Here is an 18,388-nt window from a genome sequence, read left to right on the forward strand (position 1 = left end):
TATGGGATTCAACAGATGACAGATTGCGTGAAGCTCTGTTGTGGCATGACCAAGTCGAAGTCCAAGAACGGTCATATTGAATAAGTCACTGTGGAGGTTTTCTAATTGTGGCTAATGAGCATTATGCACCTAAGCAGAGAAGCTAAGGCTTGCTTTCTGTAACCCAGTTGTCAGAGGGATGAGTGAGAGAACTAGATGTTTGCCAGGCATTATGGTGAAAAGGAAGGAGCATTTGGAAGAATAGGGGTGATTTCACTTAGTGAACCAAAGCAATTGTTTCCAGGCCTGGCTGGATATCAGAATTGCTTGGGGAGTTTTTCAACTATGCAGAGTTCCTTGTCCCTGGAAATTTTGCTTAGTGGATCCATTTTATTGAATAGATTAACCATAATTGATAATATGACTGTTCCTTTTTTATTAAATGTTTAGACTTTCCCTGTATTTTGCTGTCAGTCCCTTCTTCCTAAACCTTCACTGCTTTTCATATCTTTTAAGAATAAGTTTAAACCCCCGGCCCTACCTCCCCTTCAGAGCTTTCCCGAATCTGTCTCCTCCCATCTTCCCAGCCTTCTTAGAATATGGGTTTTGCATTTTAATTTGAGGGAATTGGCAGTTATTGGAAGGATGAGTTTAGATTGGTCATAAACATATGAGAACTCTTCACTCTCAGGAGCAATCAGGTAAGTGCCCACTAAAATCCTGAGCTGTGCTTTCTTGTTATCAACTAGCAAGAATGAAAAGAGACGAGAATACTTTAATTTGGCATGGGTGCGATATAAAAGTCTCTCACCTATACTGCTCTTGGGAATGTGAATTGGTAAGAACTTTCTGGAACGCAGTTTGGCATTATGTATCAAGAGCCTTGAAATAATTCATGTTCTTTAATCCAGTTATGTACTTCGTAAACTATCCTCAAAAAATAGCAGATATGGAAACAAAGATGTGTTTATAATGTTCCTACACTGAATTGTATGGTAATGAAAAATTGGAAGAAACCTAAATGTCCAACAGTAGGGAAAATGTTGAATGGAAGGATAACGTCCCCGAGTGATGGAATATCATTCGTTCAGAGTTGTGTGTGTTGGTGGTAAAAATATACATAAATAAAACTTACCATTTTGACCATTTTAAGTGACCATTTTGACCATTTTAAGTACATTCACACTGCTGTGCTCTCATCACCACTGCTCACCCACAGCCATCTCAACTTGCAAAACTTAAAGTCTGTACCCATTAAACAGCTTTCGATTCTCCCCTCCCCCTAGCTCCTGGAAAACACCATTCTTCTTTCTGTCTCTCTGAGTTTGACTACTCTAAGTATCTCATATAAGTGGAATCATATAGTATTTGTCTTTTTTGTGAATGGCTTATTTCACTTAGCATGATGTTCTCAAGGTTCACCATGTTGTAACATGTGTCTGAATTTCCTTTTTAAAGGCTGAATAATATTCCATTTTATGTATATACCACATGGTGTTTATCCATTCACCTGTCAGTGGGCACTTGGGTTTGTTTCCACCTTTTGGCTATTGTGAATAAATGCTGCTGTGAACATGGGTGTACAAATATCTGTTTGAGTCCTGCTTTCAATTCTTTTGAGTATATGCCCAGAAGAAAATTCGGGTTTTGTGAATTTCTTTCTTCTTTTTATAAAAATTTTTTTGGCTGCGTCGGGTCTTAATTGCGGTGCATAGGCTCTTTGTTGTGGCACTCAGGCCTTCTCTCTAGTTGTGGCCTCCGGGCTCCAGGGCACGTGGGCTTTGTAGTTTGTGGCACATGGGCTCTAGTTGAGGCGCACGAGCTCAGTAGTTGTGACACTCAGGCTTAGTTGTCCCACGGCATGAGGGATCTTAGTTCCCCAACCAGGGATCGAACCTGTGTCCCCTCATTGGAAGGTTGATTCTTTACCACTGGACCACCAGGGAAGTCCAGAAAATTGTGGTTTTAAACAAATATTTAACAGTAACATGCTTCATGATATCATGTGAAAATTAAGAAACAGATTATTAAAATAGCATGATTCTCTTTTTGTGGAAAAAAATATGCAAATAGTAAAAGGACTGAAAGAAGGTAGTTAGAATTTTGAGTTTTTAGATTTTTCGTCCTGACTTTTCTTTAATAATAAAGCTCATATGCAAATAAGTAGTTTGAATTGGAGAGGGTTTCCCCCCCATCTCCAGATCAGATCAACAGTGATTTGGCACTAGTTTTCATCCCATGCTGTCTTGCTTTACCTCTGAGTTATTTTATGAGTGATAATTTCAGAAATATCCCTGGAGATGTAAGGCACCGTGAAATTCTAATTTAATTACTTGTGTGTCTCACAGAAAGAATCACAGCTGTTGTATCACAAAGAAGGAAAATGACAGCTAAAGAGAAGGAGCTTGAGTTGAGCTCAGTTTCTTCTTTGATGGAAAGTAGATGCTCTTTAGCTCGAAACAATTGATTCAAGAATATTTTCTTTTTTCTTGACTTTGTTGAACAGCTCAGTAGAGATGCAAAAAGTGAGCTATGTCTTTATTATAAAGAGCTCATCACTCCATTATCAAGCACTTAGCTAGCTTACAATCAGGTGACAAATACAGTGCTGATATAAGGCAGCCCTTGAACAAAAATCTGCTGCTTTGAAAACTTGAACAAAAGCTTTGAAAGTCTTCAATGTAATAATGAGTTGAAGAATACAAATTATTTATCCTCTTTCAACAAATATTGAGTACTAAAATAGAAAAAAATCAACAATAGTGGAAATAACTTCATACAGTTACTCAAATATACTCACTAGAATTTTCTTAAGATGCCTGGTTCCATCCTTAAGATTTGTTTCCTTCATGAAGTCTTAATTTAGCTTCACTTACCTCTAATCATTTTACTTCTCTATTTTTATAGATAGTTTTACACTATTAATCACTGTTTATAGATTTCTTTATGTAAGAGCTAACATATTGTTCATGTTCATTTATCTTCTTGCTAGTTAAACTGTAAAGTTTTCAATGACATGAAATGTCTTTGGTGCATTTTTATGGACACATTCATCAGTATTGCCATATCAGTCTTTTAAAAATATTAGTCTATAGTCTATAAGATTGATCAAATACATTTTGTGACAAACACCATTCTTTCCAAGAATATATCAATACCTGTTTCTGTAGTATATAGAATCCAAGCTTTATCCTTAATATAAAAGCAGTTCTATTTTTATTTCTCATTATTATTCTTCCTATTTCACCCAACTCCCTTTTACTAAAAAGCAAAAACAAAAGCAGAGGTAATGAGAAAGGACTAAAAAAATTTTTTTTAAACACACACCAAAGGTTAAGTAGAGTCAAACAGAGAAGAGGGCTCAGGTTTGGAATCCAGCAGAATTGGGTAAAGTTCCTGCTCAACCACTTTTAAATTGCGTGACTGACTATTTCCATGCTTCAATGTTCTGATTAGTAAACTTGAGAGAATCCTTCCTACCTTAAAGAGTTGTCAGAATTAGAAATATTATGCTCGAAGTGTCAGGTACAATGCCTGTACCCAGTAGGTGCCCAGTCATGATAGGCAGCTATTGTTATTGTTTCCTTTACTATCTGGTGGTACCCACAGCTTCCTGTGGTAGAGAATATCATCAGGGCTATATTGTATTATTGTTAGAAATACACTGTCCCTGTTCATAGGAAGATGATATATTCCTACCCCATGACACCAGGTTCAGGTATGTGTGTTGGTTGATACTCTTTATCAGCAGAAGCTTTAAAAGCTATGTCATGGCTGTGCCAGGTTTACTTTTCCTTAGCCATTTTCTGGGGAAAGCCTCTCCTTCAGGCTGGGTCCCAGAGGGAGAACAATGTCAGGCAGAGCTGAGCCAGCTGATACAGAAACTTGCAAGCCACTGGGATTTGCTGTTGATACTTGGCACATTTACCCTAAAATGACTAATTTATCATCTTCAGGTGAAATGGATGGTTTCATTATTGTAGCATCTATATTTATTTTTATCAAGTTTGAATTTTAAAAAAACAGTGAGGGCTTCCCTGGTGGCGCAGTGGTTGAGAGTCCGCCTGCCGATGCAGGGGACACGGGTTCGTGCCCCGGTCCGGGAAGATCCCACATGCCGCGGAGCGGCTGGGCCCGTGAGCCATGGCCGCTGAGCCTGTGCGTCCGGAGCCTGTGCTCCGCAACGGGAGAGGCCACAACAGTGAGAGGCCCGTGTACCGGAAAAAACAAAAAACAGAAAACAGTGAAATGATAAAATATATATGGAAAGTTAGCACCAGGGAACACAGATACTCCAGTGATAAGGATCAACGTGCTCTTTAAAATAAGCTTTTTAGTAACAGCATGAAAAGTGAATCATATGACACTTCTTCAGAGGAGACTATACCCTCCTAGCAATAAATTAAAGGAGCTTCTCATGTAAGACTCTAAGTAGGCAGCAATGAAAACTATATAAACAATATCTTCAATATTTTTTATTAAATAGTGAATTCCAATAATATTAAAATGTAATATGGTGAAGATGGTACCCAATTTAGTAATGTGGTCCAAGGATGTAGCTTTCTGGTCTTATGGTCTTAACAAGGTCAGGATTTACATTACTAGGGAAGTGAATAGATTATTCAAAGTTTATACGACCTGCTGTATTTATCACTTGTCTCAGCCTGGCTCTTGGTAAGAAGTGGATACAGTTTTCCTTCATTCACCTGCAATGAGTCAGGCATCCTGATGGATCAGGCATTGGAGATTTAGTACTCAACAAGACGGACAAGGTCCCTGCTCTCAGAGAGCATACATTCTATAGTGGGAGATAGCTGATAAAAAGAATAATTTCAGATTGCTATAAATTCTGTAATAGATATAGAACTATTCAGTTTCCTTTCTTTTTCTTGTGTCATGCTAATCTGTGATTTTCAAGAAAATTTTCCCGTTCACCTAAGTTGTCGTATTTATTGGGATAAGGTTATTCCAAATATACTTTTAGTTTCTTTTTAATGCTAGTAGGACCTATACTAATGTCCCACTTTTCATTTCTGATACTTTTGAATAACAGTAATTTGTATTCTCTTTCTCTCTCTTATGAGCAGTCTACCTACCTAGGAGTTTATCAATTTTATTTATCTTCTCCTAGAACCAACTTTTGGCACTGTTGATTTTCTTTATTGCACATCTATTTTCGACTTCATTGATTTCTGTTCTTTCCTTTATTATACCCTCCTTCCACTTTGTGTGGGAATATATGCTGTTATATTTCTAGATGGAAGCTTAGAGCATTGATTTTTCAACCTTGCTCCCTTCCCAGCATATGCATTTAAAGATAAAAATTGTTCTGCATCCCAGAAGTTTTGATGTATTGAACTTTCAATATTGTTCAGATCAAATACCTTTTAATTTTCAGTGTGAGTTTTTCGACCCCTGGGTTCTTCAGAAGTAGGTGCCCAATTTACAAACATATCTTTCTTTCTTGTTCTCTAGTTTAATTCTATTTCTGTGAGAGGCGCCTTTATAGCCCAGGATATAGTCCACTGTTGTTGGGTGTAGTGTTCCACATAAGTCAGGTAGATTAACTTGATTAATCATGTTATTCAAATCTTCTGCATCTTCACTGATATTTTTTGTCTGCTTGTTTGATCATCACTGAGACAGGTGTTTTGAGATCTCCCACTATGAATGTAGATTTGTCTGTTTTTTAGTTTTATCAGTTTTTGCTTTATGTATTTTGAAGCCATGTTAACAAGTGTGTTTAGGATTATAAATCTTCCTGTTGAACTTACCCTTTTATCATTATGAAATGTTCCTCCTTATATCTTGCAATCATTTTTGCCTTAAAGTTAGTTTTGTCTGATATTAATATATAATCACAACAGATTTCTTTTGGTTAGTAGTTGAGTGATACATCTTTATGCATCGTTTTACGTTCAACCTAACTGTAGCCTTATATTTAAAGTGTGTCTCTTTTAAATGCATTATAGTTGTTTCTTTCTTTTTTTATTTTATTTTTTCCACTGTTGTTCTTAAATCAAATTTGAGAAGTCTTTTTTATTTGGAATGTTTAGGTCATTTACATTTAATGTGGTAACTGGTACTTGTGCTTATGTCTTACCATCCTGCTATTTATTTTCTATTTATTTCATATCTTCTTTGTTCCATTAATCCTCCATTCCCTCCATTTTTTCGATTAATTTAGTATTACATTTTATCATCTGTTAACATTTTAGTAATACTTTTTATGTTATGCTTTTAGTAGTTCCCTAGAGGTGAGAATCCACATCCTTGGCTTTTACAGTCTACCTTAAATTTGTACTTTACCACTTCCTGAACAAGGAAAGAAACTTAGAGCAGTGTAAATATTTAATAGTTTAGTTAATATCTTTTATATATAGTCAAATATTTACCCTTTCTGATGCTCTTCCTGCAGTTCAGTGCTTCCAACTGGAATCACTACTCTTCAGCCTGAATACGTTTAGTATTTTCTGTAATATGGATCTGCTGGCAACCAATTCTGCCAGTTTTTGTTTGTATGAACACATCTTTCTTACACCTTTTCTTTTTCCTTTTATCACTCTTAAGATGTTGTTGCATTATCTTTTGGCTTCCATAGTTTGTATTGCAAAGTCAGCTCTCAATTGTATTGCTCCTTGGAAAGTAATGTATCTTTTTCTTTCTGGCTGATTTTAAGATTTTCCTCCATGTCTTTGGTTTCAACATTTAGGCTGTACTTATTATTTTATCGTGCTTGAAGTTAGCTGACCTTTTTGGATCTGTGGGTTAATGTTTTCAACAGTTTGGAATATTTTTGGCCTTATGTCTTCAAATATTTCTTGTGTTCTGTATTCTCTCTTTTCTCTTCCTGGGGCTACAGTAATACATATGTTAGACCATTTAACTATATCTCACATGTCTCTTATGCTCTGTTTTGTTTTTTACCCTACCTTTTTCTCTCCCTGTTTCAGTTTTGATATTTTTTATTGACCTGTTTTTTTCATTTCACCAAATCTATCTTCTGCTGCGTCGTCTGCTATTAAACACATACAATGAATTCTTATTTTCAGGCATTGTACATTTTAGTTCTAGATTATTTGATTCTCTTCTTTTAGATTTCAACTCTCTGTTAAAATTGTTTCTCTTTTCATTCATTTGTCCATTTCTTTCTTAATTTTCTTCACCATATTTGTAATAATTATTTAAAGTTCTTGTCTACAAACTCCAACATCTGAATTATCTGTGAGGCAGGTCTCTTGTCTGTTTTGCTCTTTTGTTTATTGGTCACATTTTCCTGACTCTTTGCATGTCTCATAATTCTTTATTGTATGCCATATATTTTGTATTTAAGAATTATTGAGACTGAGGAGATTTTATTTTCTCTCATAGAAGGCTCTTACTTTCCTCTGTTAGCCAGGCAGGGTGAGAAGATGATTACCTCAAAAACCACAACTGAGTTGAGTTGGTCGGGGTTTCAGTTTTGGTTTTTTTTTTTTAATTACTTTATTTATTTTTTAAAAATTTTTATTTAATTTATTTTTTTATACAGAAGGTTCTTATCAGTCATCGATTTTATACACATCAGTGTATACATGTCAATCCTAATCTCCCAACTCATCCCACCACCACCCCACCACCCCACCCCCGCTTTCCCCCCTTGGTGTTTGTACGTTTGTTCTCTACATGTGTGTCTCTATTTCTGCCCTGCAGACTGGTTCATCTGTACCATTTTTCTAGGTTCCACATATATGTGTTAATGTATGATATTTGTTTTTCTCTTTCTTACTCACTTCACTCTGTATGACAGTCTCTAGATCCATCCACGTCTCACCAAATGACCCAATTTTGTTCCTTTTTATGGCTGAGTAATATTCCATTGTATATAGGTACCACATCTTCTTTATCCATTTGTCTGTCGATAGGCATTTAGGATGCTTCCATGACCTGGCTATTGTAAATAGTGCTGCAATGAACATTGGGGTGCATGTGTCTTTTTCAATTATGGTTTTCTCTGGGTATATGCCCAGTAGTGGGATTGCTGGATCATATGGTAATTCGATTTTTAGCTTTTTAAGGAACATCTATACTGTTTTCCATAGTGGCTGTATCAATTTACATTCACACCAACAGTGCAAGAGGGTTCCCTTTTCTCCACACCCTATCCAGCATTTGTTGCTTGTAGATTTTCTGATGATGCTCATTCTAACTGGTGTGAGGTGATACCTCATTGTAGATTTAATTTGCATTTCTCTAATAATTAGTGATGTTGAACAGCTTTTCATGTGCTTCTTGGCCATTTTTATGTCTTCTTTGGAGAAATGTCCATTTAGGTCTTCTGCCCATTTTTGGACTGGGTTGTTTGTTTTCTTAATATTGAGCTGCATAAGCTGTTTATATATTTTGGAGATTAATCCTTTGTCTGTTGATTCATTTGCAAATATTTTCTCCCATTCTGAGGGTTTTCTTTTTGTATTGTTTGTGGTTTCCTTTGCTGTGCAAAAGCTTTTAAGTTTATTAGGTCCCATTTGTATATTTTTGTTTTTATTTCCATTATTCTGGAGGTGGATGAAAAAAGATCTTGCTGTGACTTATGTCAAAGAGGGTAATTCCTATGTTTTCCTCTAAGAGTTTTATAGTGTCCGGTCTTACATTCAGGTCTGAGTTTATTTTTGTGTATCGTGTTAGGGAGTGTTCTAATTTCATTCTTTTACATGAAGCTGTCCAGTTTTCCCAGCACCACTTATTGAAGAGACTGTCTTTTCTCCATCATATATCCTTGCCTCCTTTGTCATAGGTTATTTGACCATAGGTGCGTGGGTTTATCTCTGGGCTTTCTATCTTGTTCCATTGATCTATGTTTCTGTTTTTGTGACAATACCATATTGTCTTGATTACTGTAGCTTTGTAGTATAGTCTGAAGTGAGGGAGTCTGATTCCTGCAGCTCCGTTTTTTTCCCTCAAGACTGCTTTGGCTATTTGGGGTCTTTTGTGTCTCCATACAAATTTTAAGATTTTTTTTGTTCTAGTTCTGTAAAAAATGCCATTGGTAATTTGAAAGGGATTGCATTGAATCTGTAGATTGCTTTGGTAGTATAGTCATTTTCACAATATTGAGTGTTCCAATCCAAGAACATGGTATATCTCTCCATCTGTTGGTATCATCTTTAATTTCTTTCATCAATGTTTATAGTTTTCTGCTTACAGGTCTTTTGTCTCCCTAGGTAGGTTTATTCCTAGGTATTTTATCCTTTTTGTTGCAGTGGTACATGAGAGTGTTTCCTTAATTTCTCTTTCAGATTTTTCATCGTTAGTGTATAGGAATGCAAGAGATTTCTGTGCATTAATTTTGTATCCTGCAACTTTATCAAATTCATTGATTAGCTCTAGTAGTTTTCTGGTGGCATCTTTAGGATTCTCTATGTATACTATCATGTCATCTGCAAACAGTGACAGTTTTACTTCTTCTTTTCCAATTTGGATTCCTTTTATTCCTTTTTCTTCTCTGATTGCTGTGGCTAGGACCTCCAAAACTATGTTGAATATTAGTGGTGAGAGTGGACTTCCTTGTCCTGTTCCTGATCTTAGAGGAAATGCTTTCAGTTTTTCACCATTGAGAATGATGTTTGCTGTGGGTTTGTCATATATGGCCTGTATTATGTTGAGGTAGGTTCCCTCTATGCTCACTTTCTGGATAGTTTTTATCAAAAATGGGTGTTGAATTTTGTCAGAAGCTTTTTCTGCATCTGTTGATATGATCATATGATTTTTATTCTTAAATTTGTTAATATGGTGTATCACATTGATTGATTTGCGTATATTGAAAAATCCTTGCATCCTTGGGATAAATCCCACTTGATCGTGGTTTATGATCCTTTTAATGTGTTGTTGGGTTCTGTTTGCTAGTATTTTGTTGAGGATTTTTGCATCTATATTCATCAGTGATATTGGTCTGTAATTTTCTTTTTTTGTAGTATCTTTGTCTGGTTTTGGTATCAGGGTAATGGTGGCCTCATAGAATGAGTTTGGGAGTGTTCCTTCCTCCACATTTTTTTGGAAGAATTTGAGAAGGATGGGTATTAGCTCTTTTCTAAATGTTTTATAGTATTCACCTGTGAAGCCATCTGGTCCTGGACTTTTGTTTGTTGGAAGATTTTTAATCACAGTTTCAATTTCATTACTTGTGATTGGTCTGTTCATACTTTCTATTTCTTCCTGGTTCAGTCTTGGAAGGTTATACCTTTCTAAGAATTTGTCCATTTCTTCTAGGTTGTCCTTTTTATTGGCATAGAGTTGCTTATAGTAGTGTTAGGATGCTTTGTATTTCTGCTGTATCTGTTGTAACTTCTCCTTTTTAATTTCTAATTTTATTGATTTGAGTCCTCTCCCTCTTTTTCTTGATGAGTGTGGCTAATGGTTTATCAATTTTGTTTATCTTCTCAAAGAACCAGTTTTTAGTTTTATTCATCTTTGCTATTGTTTTCTTTGTTTCTATTTCATTTATTTCTGCTCTGATCTTTATGATTTCTTTCCTTCTGCTAACTTTGGGTTTTGTTTGTTCTTCTTTCTCTAGTTCCTTTAGGTGTGAGGTTAGATTGTTTATTTGAGATTTTTCTTGTTTCTTGAGGTAGGCTTGTATAGCTATAAACTTCCCTCTTAGAACTGCTTTTGCTGCATCCCATAGGTTTTGGATCGTCGTGTTTTCATTGTCATTTGTCTCTAGGTATTTTTTGATTTCCTCTTTGATTTGTTCAGTGATCTTGGTTATTTAGTAACGTATTGTTTAGCCTCCGTGTGTTTGTATTTTTTATGTTTTTTTCCCTGTTATTCATTTCTAATCTCATAGTGTTGTGGTCAGATAAGATGCTTGATATGATTTCAGTTTTCTTAAATTTACTGAGGCTTGATTTGTGACCCAAGATGTGATCTATCCTGGAGAATGTTCTGTGAGCACTTAAGAAGAAAGTGTAAACTGCTGTTTTTGGATGCAATGTCCTATAAATATATCAATTAAATCTATCCTGTTTATTGTGTCATTTAAAGTTTCTGTTTCCTTATTTATTTTCATTTTGGATAATCTGTCCATTGGTGTAAGTTTGGTGTTAAAAGTCCCCCACTATTATTGTGTTACTGTCAATTTCCTCTTTTATAGCTGTTAGCAGTTGCCTTATATATTGAGGTGCTCCTATGTTGGGTGCATATATATTTATAATTGTTACATCTTCTTCTTGGATTGATCCCTTGATCATTATGTAGTGTCCTTCCTTGTCTCTTGCAACATTCTTTATTTTAACATCTATTTTTTCTGATATGAGTGTTGCTACTCCAGCTTTCTTTTGATTTTCATTTGCATGGAATATCTTTTTCCATCCCCTCACTTTCAGTCTGAATGTGTCCCTAGGTCTGAAGTGGGTCTCTTGTGGACAGCATATATATGGGTCTTGTTTTTGTATCCATTCAGCAAGCCTGTGTCTTTGGTTGGAGCGTTTAATCCATTCACGTTTAAGGTAATTATCGATATGTATGCTCCTATTACCATTTTCTAAATTGTTTTGGGTTTGGTTTTGTAGGTCCTTTTCTTCTCTTGTGTTTCCCAGTGAGAGAAGTTCCTTCAGCATTTGCTGTAGAGCTGGTTTGGTGGGCTGAATTCTCTGAGCTTTTGCTTGTCTGTAAAGCTTTTGATATCTCCATCGAATCTGAATGAGATCCTTGCTGGGTAGAATAATCTTGGTTGTAGGTTCTTCCCTTTAATCACTTTACGTATATCATGCCACTCCCTTCTGGCTTGTAGAGTTTCTGCTGAAAGATCAGCTGTTAACCTTATGGGAGTTCCCTTGTATGTTATTTGTCATTTTTCCCTTGATGGTTTCAATAATTCTTCTTTGTCTTTAATTTTTCCCAATTTGATTACTATGTGTCTCGGTATGTTTCTCCTTGGGTTTATCCTGTATGGGACTCTCTGCACTTCCTGGACTTGGTTGGCTATTTCATTTCCCATGTTAGGGAAGTTTTCAACTGTAATCTCTTCAGCCTTTTTCTTGGGTCCTTCCTCTCTCTGTTCTCCTTCTGGGACCCCTATAATGCAAATGTTGTTGCATTTAATGTTGTCCCAGAGGTCTCATCGGCTGTTTCATGTCTTTTCATTCTTTTTTCTTTATTCTGTTCCGCAACAGTGAATTCCACTGTTCTGTGTTACAGGTCACTTATCGGTTCTTCTGCCTCAAGTAGTCTGCTATTGATTCCTTCTAGTGTATTTTTCATTTCAGTTATTGTATTGTTCATCTCTGTTTGTTTGTTCTTTAATTCTTCTAGGTCTTTGTTAAACATTTCTTGCATCTTCTCAATCTTTGCCTTCATTCTTTTTCCGAGGTCCTGGATCATCTTCACTATCATTATTCTGAATTCTTTTTCTGGAAGGTTGCCTGTCTCCACTTTATTTAGCTGTTTTTCTGGGGTTTTATCTTGTTCATTCATCTGATACATAGCCCTCTGCCTTTTCATCTTGTCTATCTTTCTGTGAATGTGGTTTTTGTTCCACAGGCTGCAGGATTGTAGTTCTTGCTTCTGCTGCCTGCCCTCTGGTGGATGAGGCTACCTAAGAGGCTTGTGCAAGTTTCCTGACGGGAGGGACTGGTGGTGGGTAGAGCTGGCTGTTGCTCTGGTGGGCAGAGCTCAGTAAAACTTTAATCCGCTTGACTGCTGATGGGTGGGGCTGGGTTCCCTCCCTGTTGGTTGTTTGGCCTGAGGCGACCCAACACTGGAGCCTACCTGGGCTCTTTGATGGGGCTAATGGTACACTCTGGGGGGGCTCACGCCAAGGAGTACTTCCCAGACCTTCTGCTGCCAGTGTTCTTCTCCCCATGGTGAGCCACAGCCACCCCACTCCTCTGCAGGAGACCCTCCAACACTAGCATGTAGGTCTGGTTCAGTCTCCCCTGGGGTCACTGCTCCTTCCCCTGGGTCCCGATGCACACACTACTTTGTGTGTGCCCTCCAAGAGTGGAGTCTCTGTTTCCCCCAGTCCTGTTGAAGTCCTGCAGTCAAATCCCAGTAACCTTCAAAGCCTGATTCTCTAGGAATTTCTCTTCCCGTTGCTGGAGCCCCAGGTTGGGGTGCCTTCACTCCAGTGGTGGACTTCTGTGGTATAAGTGTTCTCCAGTCTGTGAGTCACCCACCCAGCAGTTATGGGATTTGATCTTACTGTGATTGCGCCCCTCCTGCTGTCTCATTGTGGCTTCTCCTTTGTCTTTGGATTTGAGGTATCTTTTTTGGTGAGTTCCAGTGTCTTCCTGTAGATGATTGTCCAGCAGCTAGTTATGATTCTGCTGTTCTCACAAGAGGGAGTGAGAGTACGTCCTTCTACTCCGCCATCCTGGGTTTCAGTTTTATTTGACCCTGTCTGTCTCTGTTTTGTTCCTGCTTCCTGGATGTGACCGCCCTCAGCTTTTGATTGAGAGCCAAGCAGGGTTCTATCTTCTTATCCCTTAAGTACTGTGGAAGATTTTATAACTGCCCTTTGGGGTTTTGAGTTTGACTGCTTATTCTCTTATACAGCTCCAGACTTTGGAGGAGATTGCCATCTATTTGTTGCAGCCTCTCCCTCAAGTAACACTTCACTCCTAAGTACTGCTGGACTTCATATTTCACTGCCATTCCAGCCATACCTCATCCCCAACTGCTCATATAGCCAGCATTCAACAAATGTCCTGTGGAGAAAACCGGCTGCACATTTGCGGTTCCTCCAGGTTTCACCCTGTCATGCCAGCCCATGCAACTATCAGGAAATCCACTTGTTTCTCTTTTCCCTGGTAGCGTTTCAAATAGGTAGAGTTTCTCTGCCTGTGCCAAGCCTATGCTTAATATTATGGTTGGAATCAGCAAATGCCCCTATAGTGACAAAAGCAATTCAGCTCTCCTTGGTAGGACACGTCCCTGTTCGGAATTTTATTTCAGTGATTTTGTTGTGCTGTTGCTTCCATAGATCTCCAGCATCTATAAAAATATGTTTTTGATGTGTATCCTTTTTCCCACCTAGTTGTTGTAGCAGGAGTGATGGCTCCCAAGTAGACTATTATATCTTACCTGGAAACTCAGGTTTTCCCCTGACATTGACTATTCTTCTAATTTAAACAGTTACATAGCTTTCCAACATTCGGAATACATTTTATTCCATATTCCATTTTATAATATTGTGGGAAACTTAGGAAGTACTGTTTCATGTTGTAACAAATATTCTTGTAACCAAATTTCTGATTACATATTTAATGTTTTTTCTTAGTATAAACCCATAGATATGGAAATCTTGTGTCAATAGGTATGCATTGCTTTTTTTAATATTTTACAATTTTTGATAGATATTGGCAAATTTCTGCCGAGAAATACTATACTAATGTACTTTTACAGTGTGTGAGAATTTCCACTTCCTTAAGACTTTCTCCTCGATACCCAGCTTATTATTATGGAGTTCTGTGAGCCATAAAAAGTGTAAATTATTAATTTATTGCATCTATCTTTTGGTTAAAATATTCTTAAATGTATTGTTCATGGTAACAGAAAAACAGCTATAAGCCCAATTTTTCATTTTGGTTAGTTTGACACATAGGGAGCACTTAGTCAATATTTATTGGTTGATTTGGTGTTATCTTGCTTTCTGCATCTTCCTTTGAATATGTTGAAGAGAACTCTTCCATGTTCTTTTCTTTCAGGAGAAATGAAAGAATGTATTTGTTGAAAAATATTATGTATCTTGATATGAATTTGTGGAAACTATAAAGTATTGGTAGAAAGAAAGGTATTAACTCCTCTCTTCTCCTATATCTTTTTTTGCTGGGACCTTCTACTTGCCTCTGAACAAACACAAAGACCTTTGGGTCTTACATGAGTCTAAGACTTACAAATCATGTCTTTCCTTGATATGACCTGCTTTGGATATCAGCAGTCTGGGTACATGCTTTTTCCATTTTAGATTTGGGAAACATCTGTACTTCTGGAGAGATAAAAATGCTTTTTAATCAGCAACAGTGATGCAGTTAGAAATATTTTTTTCTTGTTTCACATATATAACTATTCGAGCCAACTAGTTAAGATTAATAGTTATTTGAGTTTTGTTTCCTTTCAGAGACACTTTTTTTGCTTAAAAAGTAAGACCCTTAAAAAGGGCACATGATTCTCAATATTCAGAAAAGATGTACTTTTCTTCTGAAGTTTACCTTACCATTTTAAATTATGGAAAACTTCAGGTGTATATAAAAGCCAAGAATATACTCTAATGTACATTATTGTGGGGGCTGCCATTTTGGCAATTCACACCTTTCAGTTTCACAGTTAATGATTTTAATAAGAATGCCTCTGTCTTGGAATTTTAATGTGTTTTTCCCTAGGTATCCTTTTTTTTGTATCATTAAATGGTTATTCATTAGGTATTTAGTCTTTATATTTTCCTTGATCTGATTTTTTTAAATAGCTATTTCATTTTTCATGTTTGGCTCAGTTTCTATTAGTCACTAGGGCATTTATTTTAATTTTGTTCTTCTTCATGCTCTTAAATGAAATAATATTGAATATTGTTGCCTGTTAAATGACGTATGTGAGGAGACCCTTGAATGGAACCTAGGAAGTGTTACCTTGAAAATACAGGGGATGTACAAACACTGAAGTCTTCTCAAATTGTGAAACGTTTTTAAAGGTTGATATTCAGTTTCATGCATATTCAGAAAAGTGTTCTCATTCTCTTTGAGCCAAAATTAGTATGCACAGGCACAATCTCTGTTTTCCTTAATTTCTTACTACAACTGACATTCTTTATTGCATTTCTATATCACTCTTATGGAAGTGATTGTTTCAGTATGTTACATAAATCATCTTCCTCATTGTTTTGTGTATATATATATATATTTTTTTTTTGCTTTGTGTATTTTTGAATCTTTTAAAAACTACTTAAAATATGTACAGGGTTCTTATCTTTAAATTTTCACTGTTTACACATGTTTGCGCGCACACACACGCTCTCTCACATTTCTGGAAGACTTTGAAGAGAGGATTTTTTTAAAGACTGGAGATGCTATGACGAGGCTGAGTTAAGTGAGGGGAATGCCATGTTGCTGAGGGTGAGGGTATATAGTCACTTAAGCATTAAATCCTAATAGCACACTAGATTCTGGGGTGAAAGCCGTGGAATATTTTTACTTGCTCAGGCCTTGGAGTTATGCAAACAGAAGCTATTGCAAACTCAAACTTTCATGACTGAAAAAGTAAACTCGTACATTTGTGTGTGTGTGTGTTTTTTTTATAGGTTCAAAAAGGCATTTGAATCTGAGCCAACACTACAGTCAGGAATTAATTATGCGGTCCTCCTCCTGGCATCTGGGCACCAGTTCGAATCTTCCTTTGAGCTCCGAAAAGTTGGTAATTACAGCTTGACGCTTTCCATGGAAATCAAGAAACTGTACCCAACGATACAAAGAAAAAGAATCTTTGATAGATAGTCCCTTTGCTTTCTGTCCCATCTGACTTCCTAAAAAACAAATTACATCTCCTTATTTAATGTTTCATATTGTTGTGCAAAATCCTGACATTGGGTTGTAATTCAGTTTTTAGTTTATTTTACCTGATATTTTTAATTCCAGCTCAAACTAATTAAAAATATGGGCTCTGCATTCAGCCCTCAACTGCCAAATAAGATAGTGTTTTGTGGAACATCAGGGAAGTTTGCTATCTTAGATTGATTTTGCTTTCCTGGGGCTGAAAGAAAGAAAGAAAGAAAGGGAGGAAGGAAACTCTGATATTTCCTGTTTCTGTTTCTTGTACACTTGCCCGTATGATTTCAGTTTTGTTGGAGGTGGAGCCTCCCAAACCCCTAGAACAACAGGTCAAGCAGATGGCAGTCTTGGCAGTGACTGGTCTCCTCAGAGACCATCTCTGAATTGTAGCCATTGATAGAATGTGCTTTTTTCCCTTTTATCAGTGGACATTGTCTCATATGCTGACCCTTCTTTGGAATTTTTGAAGATTAGGATAACTCAGTGAACAAATTCTATGTGATTTCCTTGGTTCTGGCTTTGATAACATTTTTTAAGGTTCTAGATATTGAATACTATCTAAGGTAATCAGATTTTGCTCTCTTTTGAGTGTCTAACCCCTCTCTTTCAGAGACCCTTTACAACTCTTGCAGGAGTTTTTACTACAGACATAGAAATAGTTTACCATATTTTTCGTAGAGGAAAAAAATTTATCTTAGTTAAGCTATGAATTGTAGAAGAAACTTTTCCTTTAAGATTTTTAACTGGAGAAATGTTTTGTTTAATTTGTCATAAGAAAAAATGAGCCCTGGACTTTTTTTTTACATTATTTGGGAAAGACTAATAAAATGGCCTTATATGATGTTCTGGGAAATCTTTGAGGCAAGTAAAGTTTGAGTATTAAGTATGTTTTAAAAGACGCAGACTAAAAGAATGATACAATGGTTGTTGCTGCTGGATTGCAGTGGTATTCAATGCACAAAGTTTTATTTGAAATAATATTTTTAGTTGGAAAATGAAATCAGTAAAATATACACTTTTCATAAATATAATTATTTTATTATAAATAATTATTTATTATAATTAAATTATAATTATAATAAAATTCTGCATCTAAGGTTATTTTAAAAACTCTACACTAGCCAAAACTCCTTATGCATCAGTGATCTAAAAATGATTTGTATTGCTCTGTTCTTGAACTTGAGGTTGAAGCCTGCAGATCATCACAGAATTTGACACTGATTTGCATGTGTAAGTAGAGCAGTAACATAGTGGTTTGAAATGTACCTATTCTAAATTCTCATTTTTAAGTTAAATGTAGATTAAAATGGTCAGTAGATCTTAAATGTTCTCACCACAAAAAAGAAGTGGAAATTATATGACATGTTGGAGGTGTGAGCTAAGGCTACAGTGTGATCATTTTGCCAGATATAAGTGTATCGAATCAACACATTGTACACCTTAAACTTACACAATGCTATGTCAATTATACCTTTCAAAAGCTGGGGGAAAGAAAAAGGGTGGTCAGCACTCTGAGGTTTGAGGAACTGTGATTAATGTAACTTTGTAAAGGAAACACACTTCAATTTTTTCCAAGAAGAGCTGATTCATAATACATGTTGAACAAACATTTGAAAGCATATGAAGTTGAATTTTTAATTTTGGAAATTGCAAAACATACACAGACTTAAAATCTGACTTGACGATAAATTTTTAGTTCCCATAAGAGCTAAGTTTTAGGCTTCTAAAATACTGTGATATACACTCTAAATTATATGTCCTTAAAAACTAAAAGGCAATTAAAACTCACTAATTTAGATTCTACTCAATCACCAATTATGCTAATCAACATAGGTTGACCTAAAGTTAATATTTATATGGTAAAATAGAGTTAAAGGGATTTTCAAGGAAAA

General features: G+C 36.2%; 1 protein-coding gene across 2 annotated transcripts in view; it reads left to right on the forward strand.

The window, feature by feature from the left end:
* MAP3K5 (mitogen-activated protein kinase kinase kinase 5) overlaps nucleotides 1-18,388 on the forward strand; it is a 212,873-nt gene that overhangs the window by 102,040 nt on the left and 92,445 nt on the right. For both annotated transcript variants that reach the window (XM_060029910.1, XM_060029911.1), the window contains one exon: nucleotides 16,250-16,362. In XM_060029910.1, the coding sequence (XP_059885893.1) occupies nucleotides 16,250-16,362 (113 nt within the window). The remainder of the gene's footprint in view (nucleotides 1-16,249; nucleotides 16,363-18,388) is intronic.

Source organism: Delphinus delphis, chromosome 14, assembly GCF_949987515.2.
Source record: "Delphinus delphis chromosome 14, mDelDel1.2, whole genome shotgun sequence".
Lineage (NCBI taxonomy): Eukaryota > Metazoa > Chordata > Mammalia > Artiodactyla > Delphinidae > Delphinus > Delphinus delphis.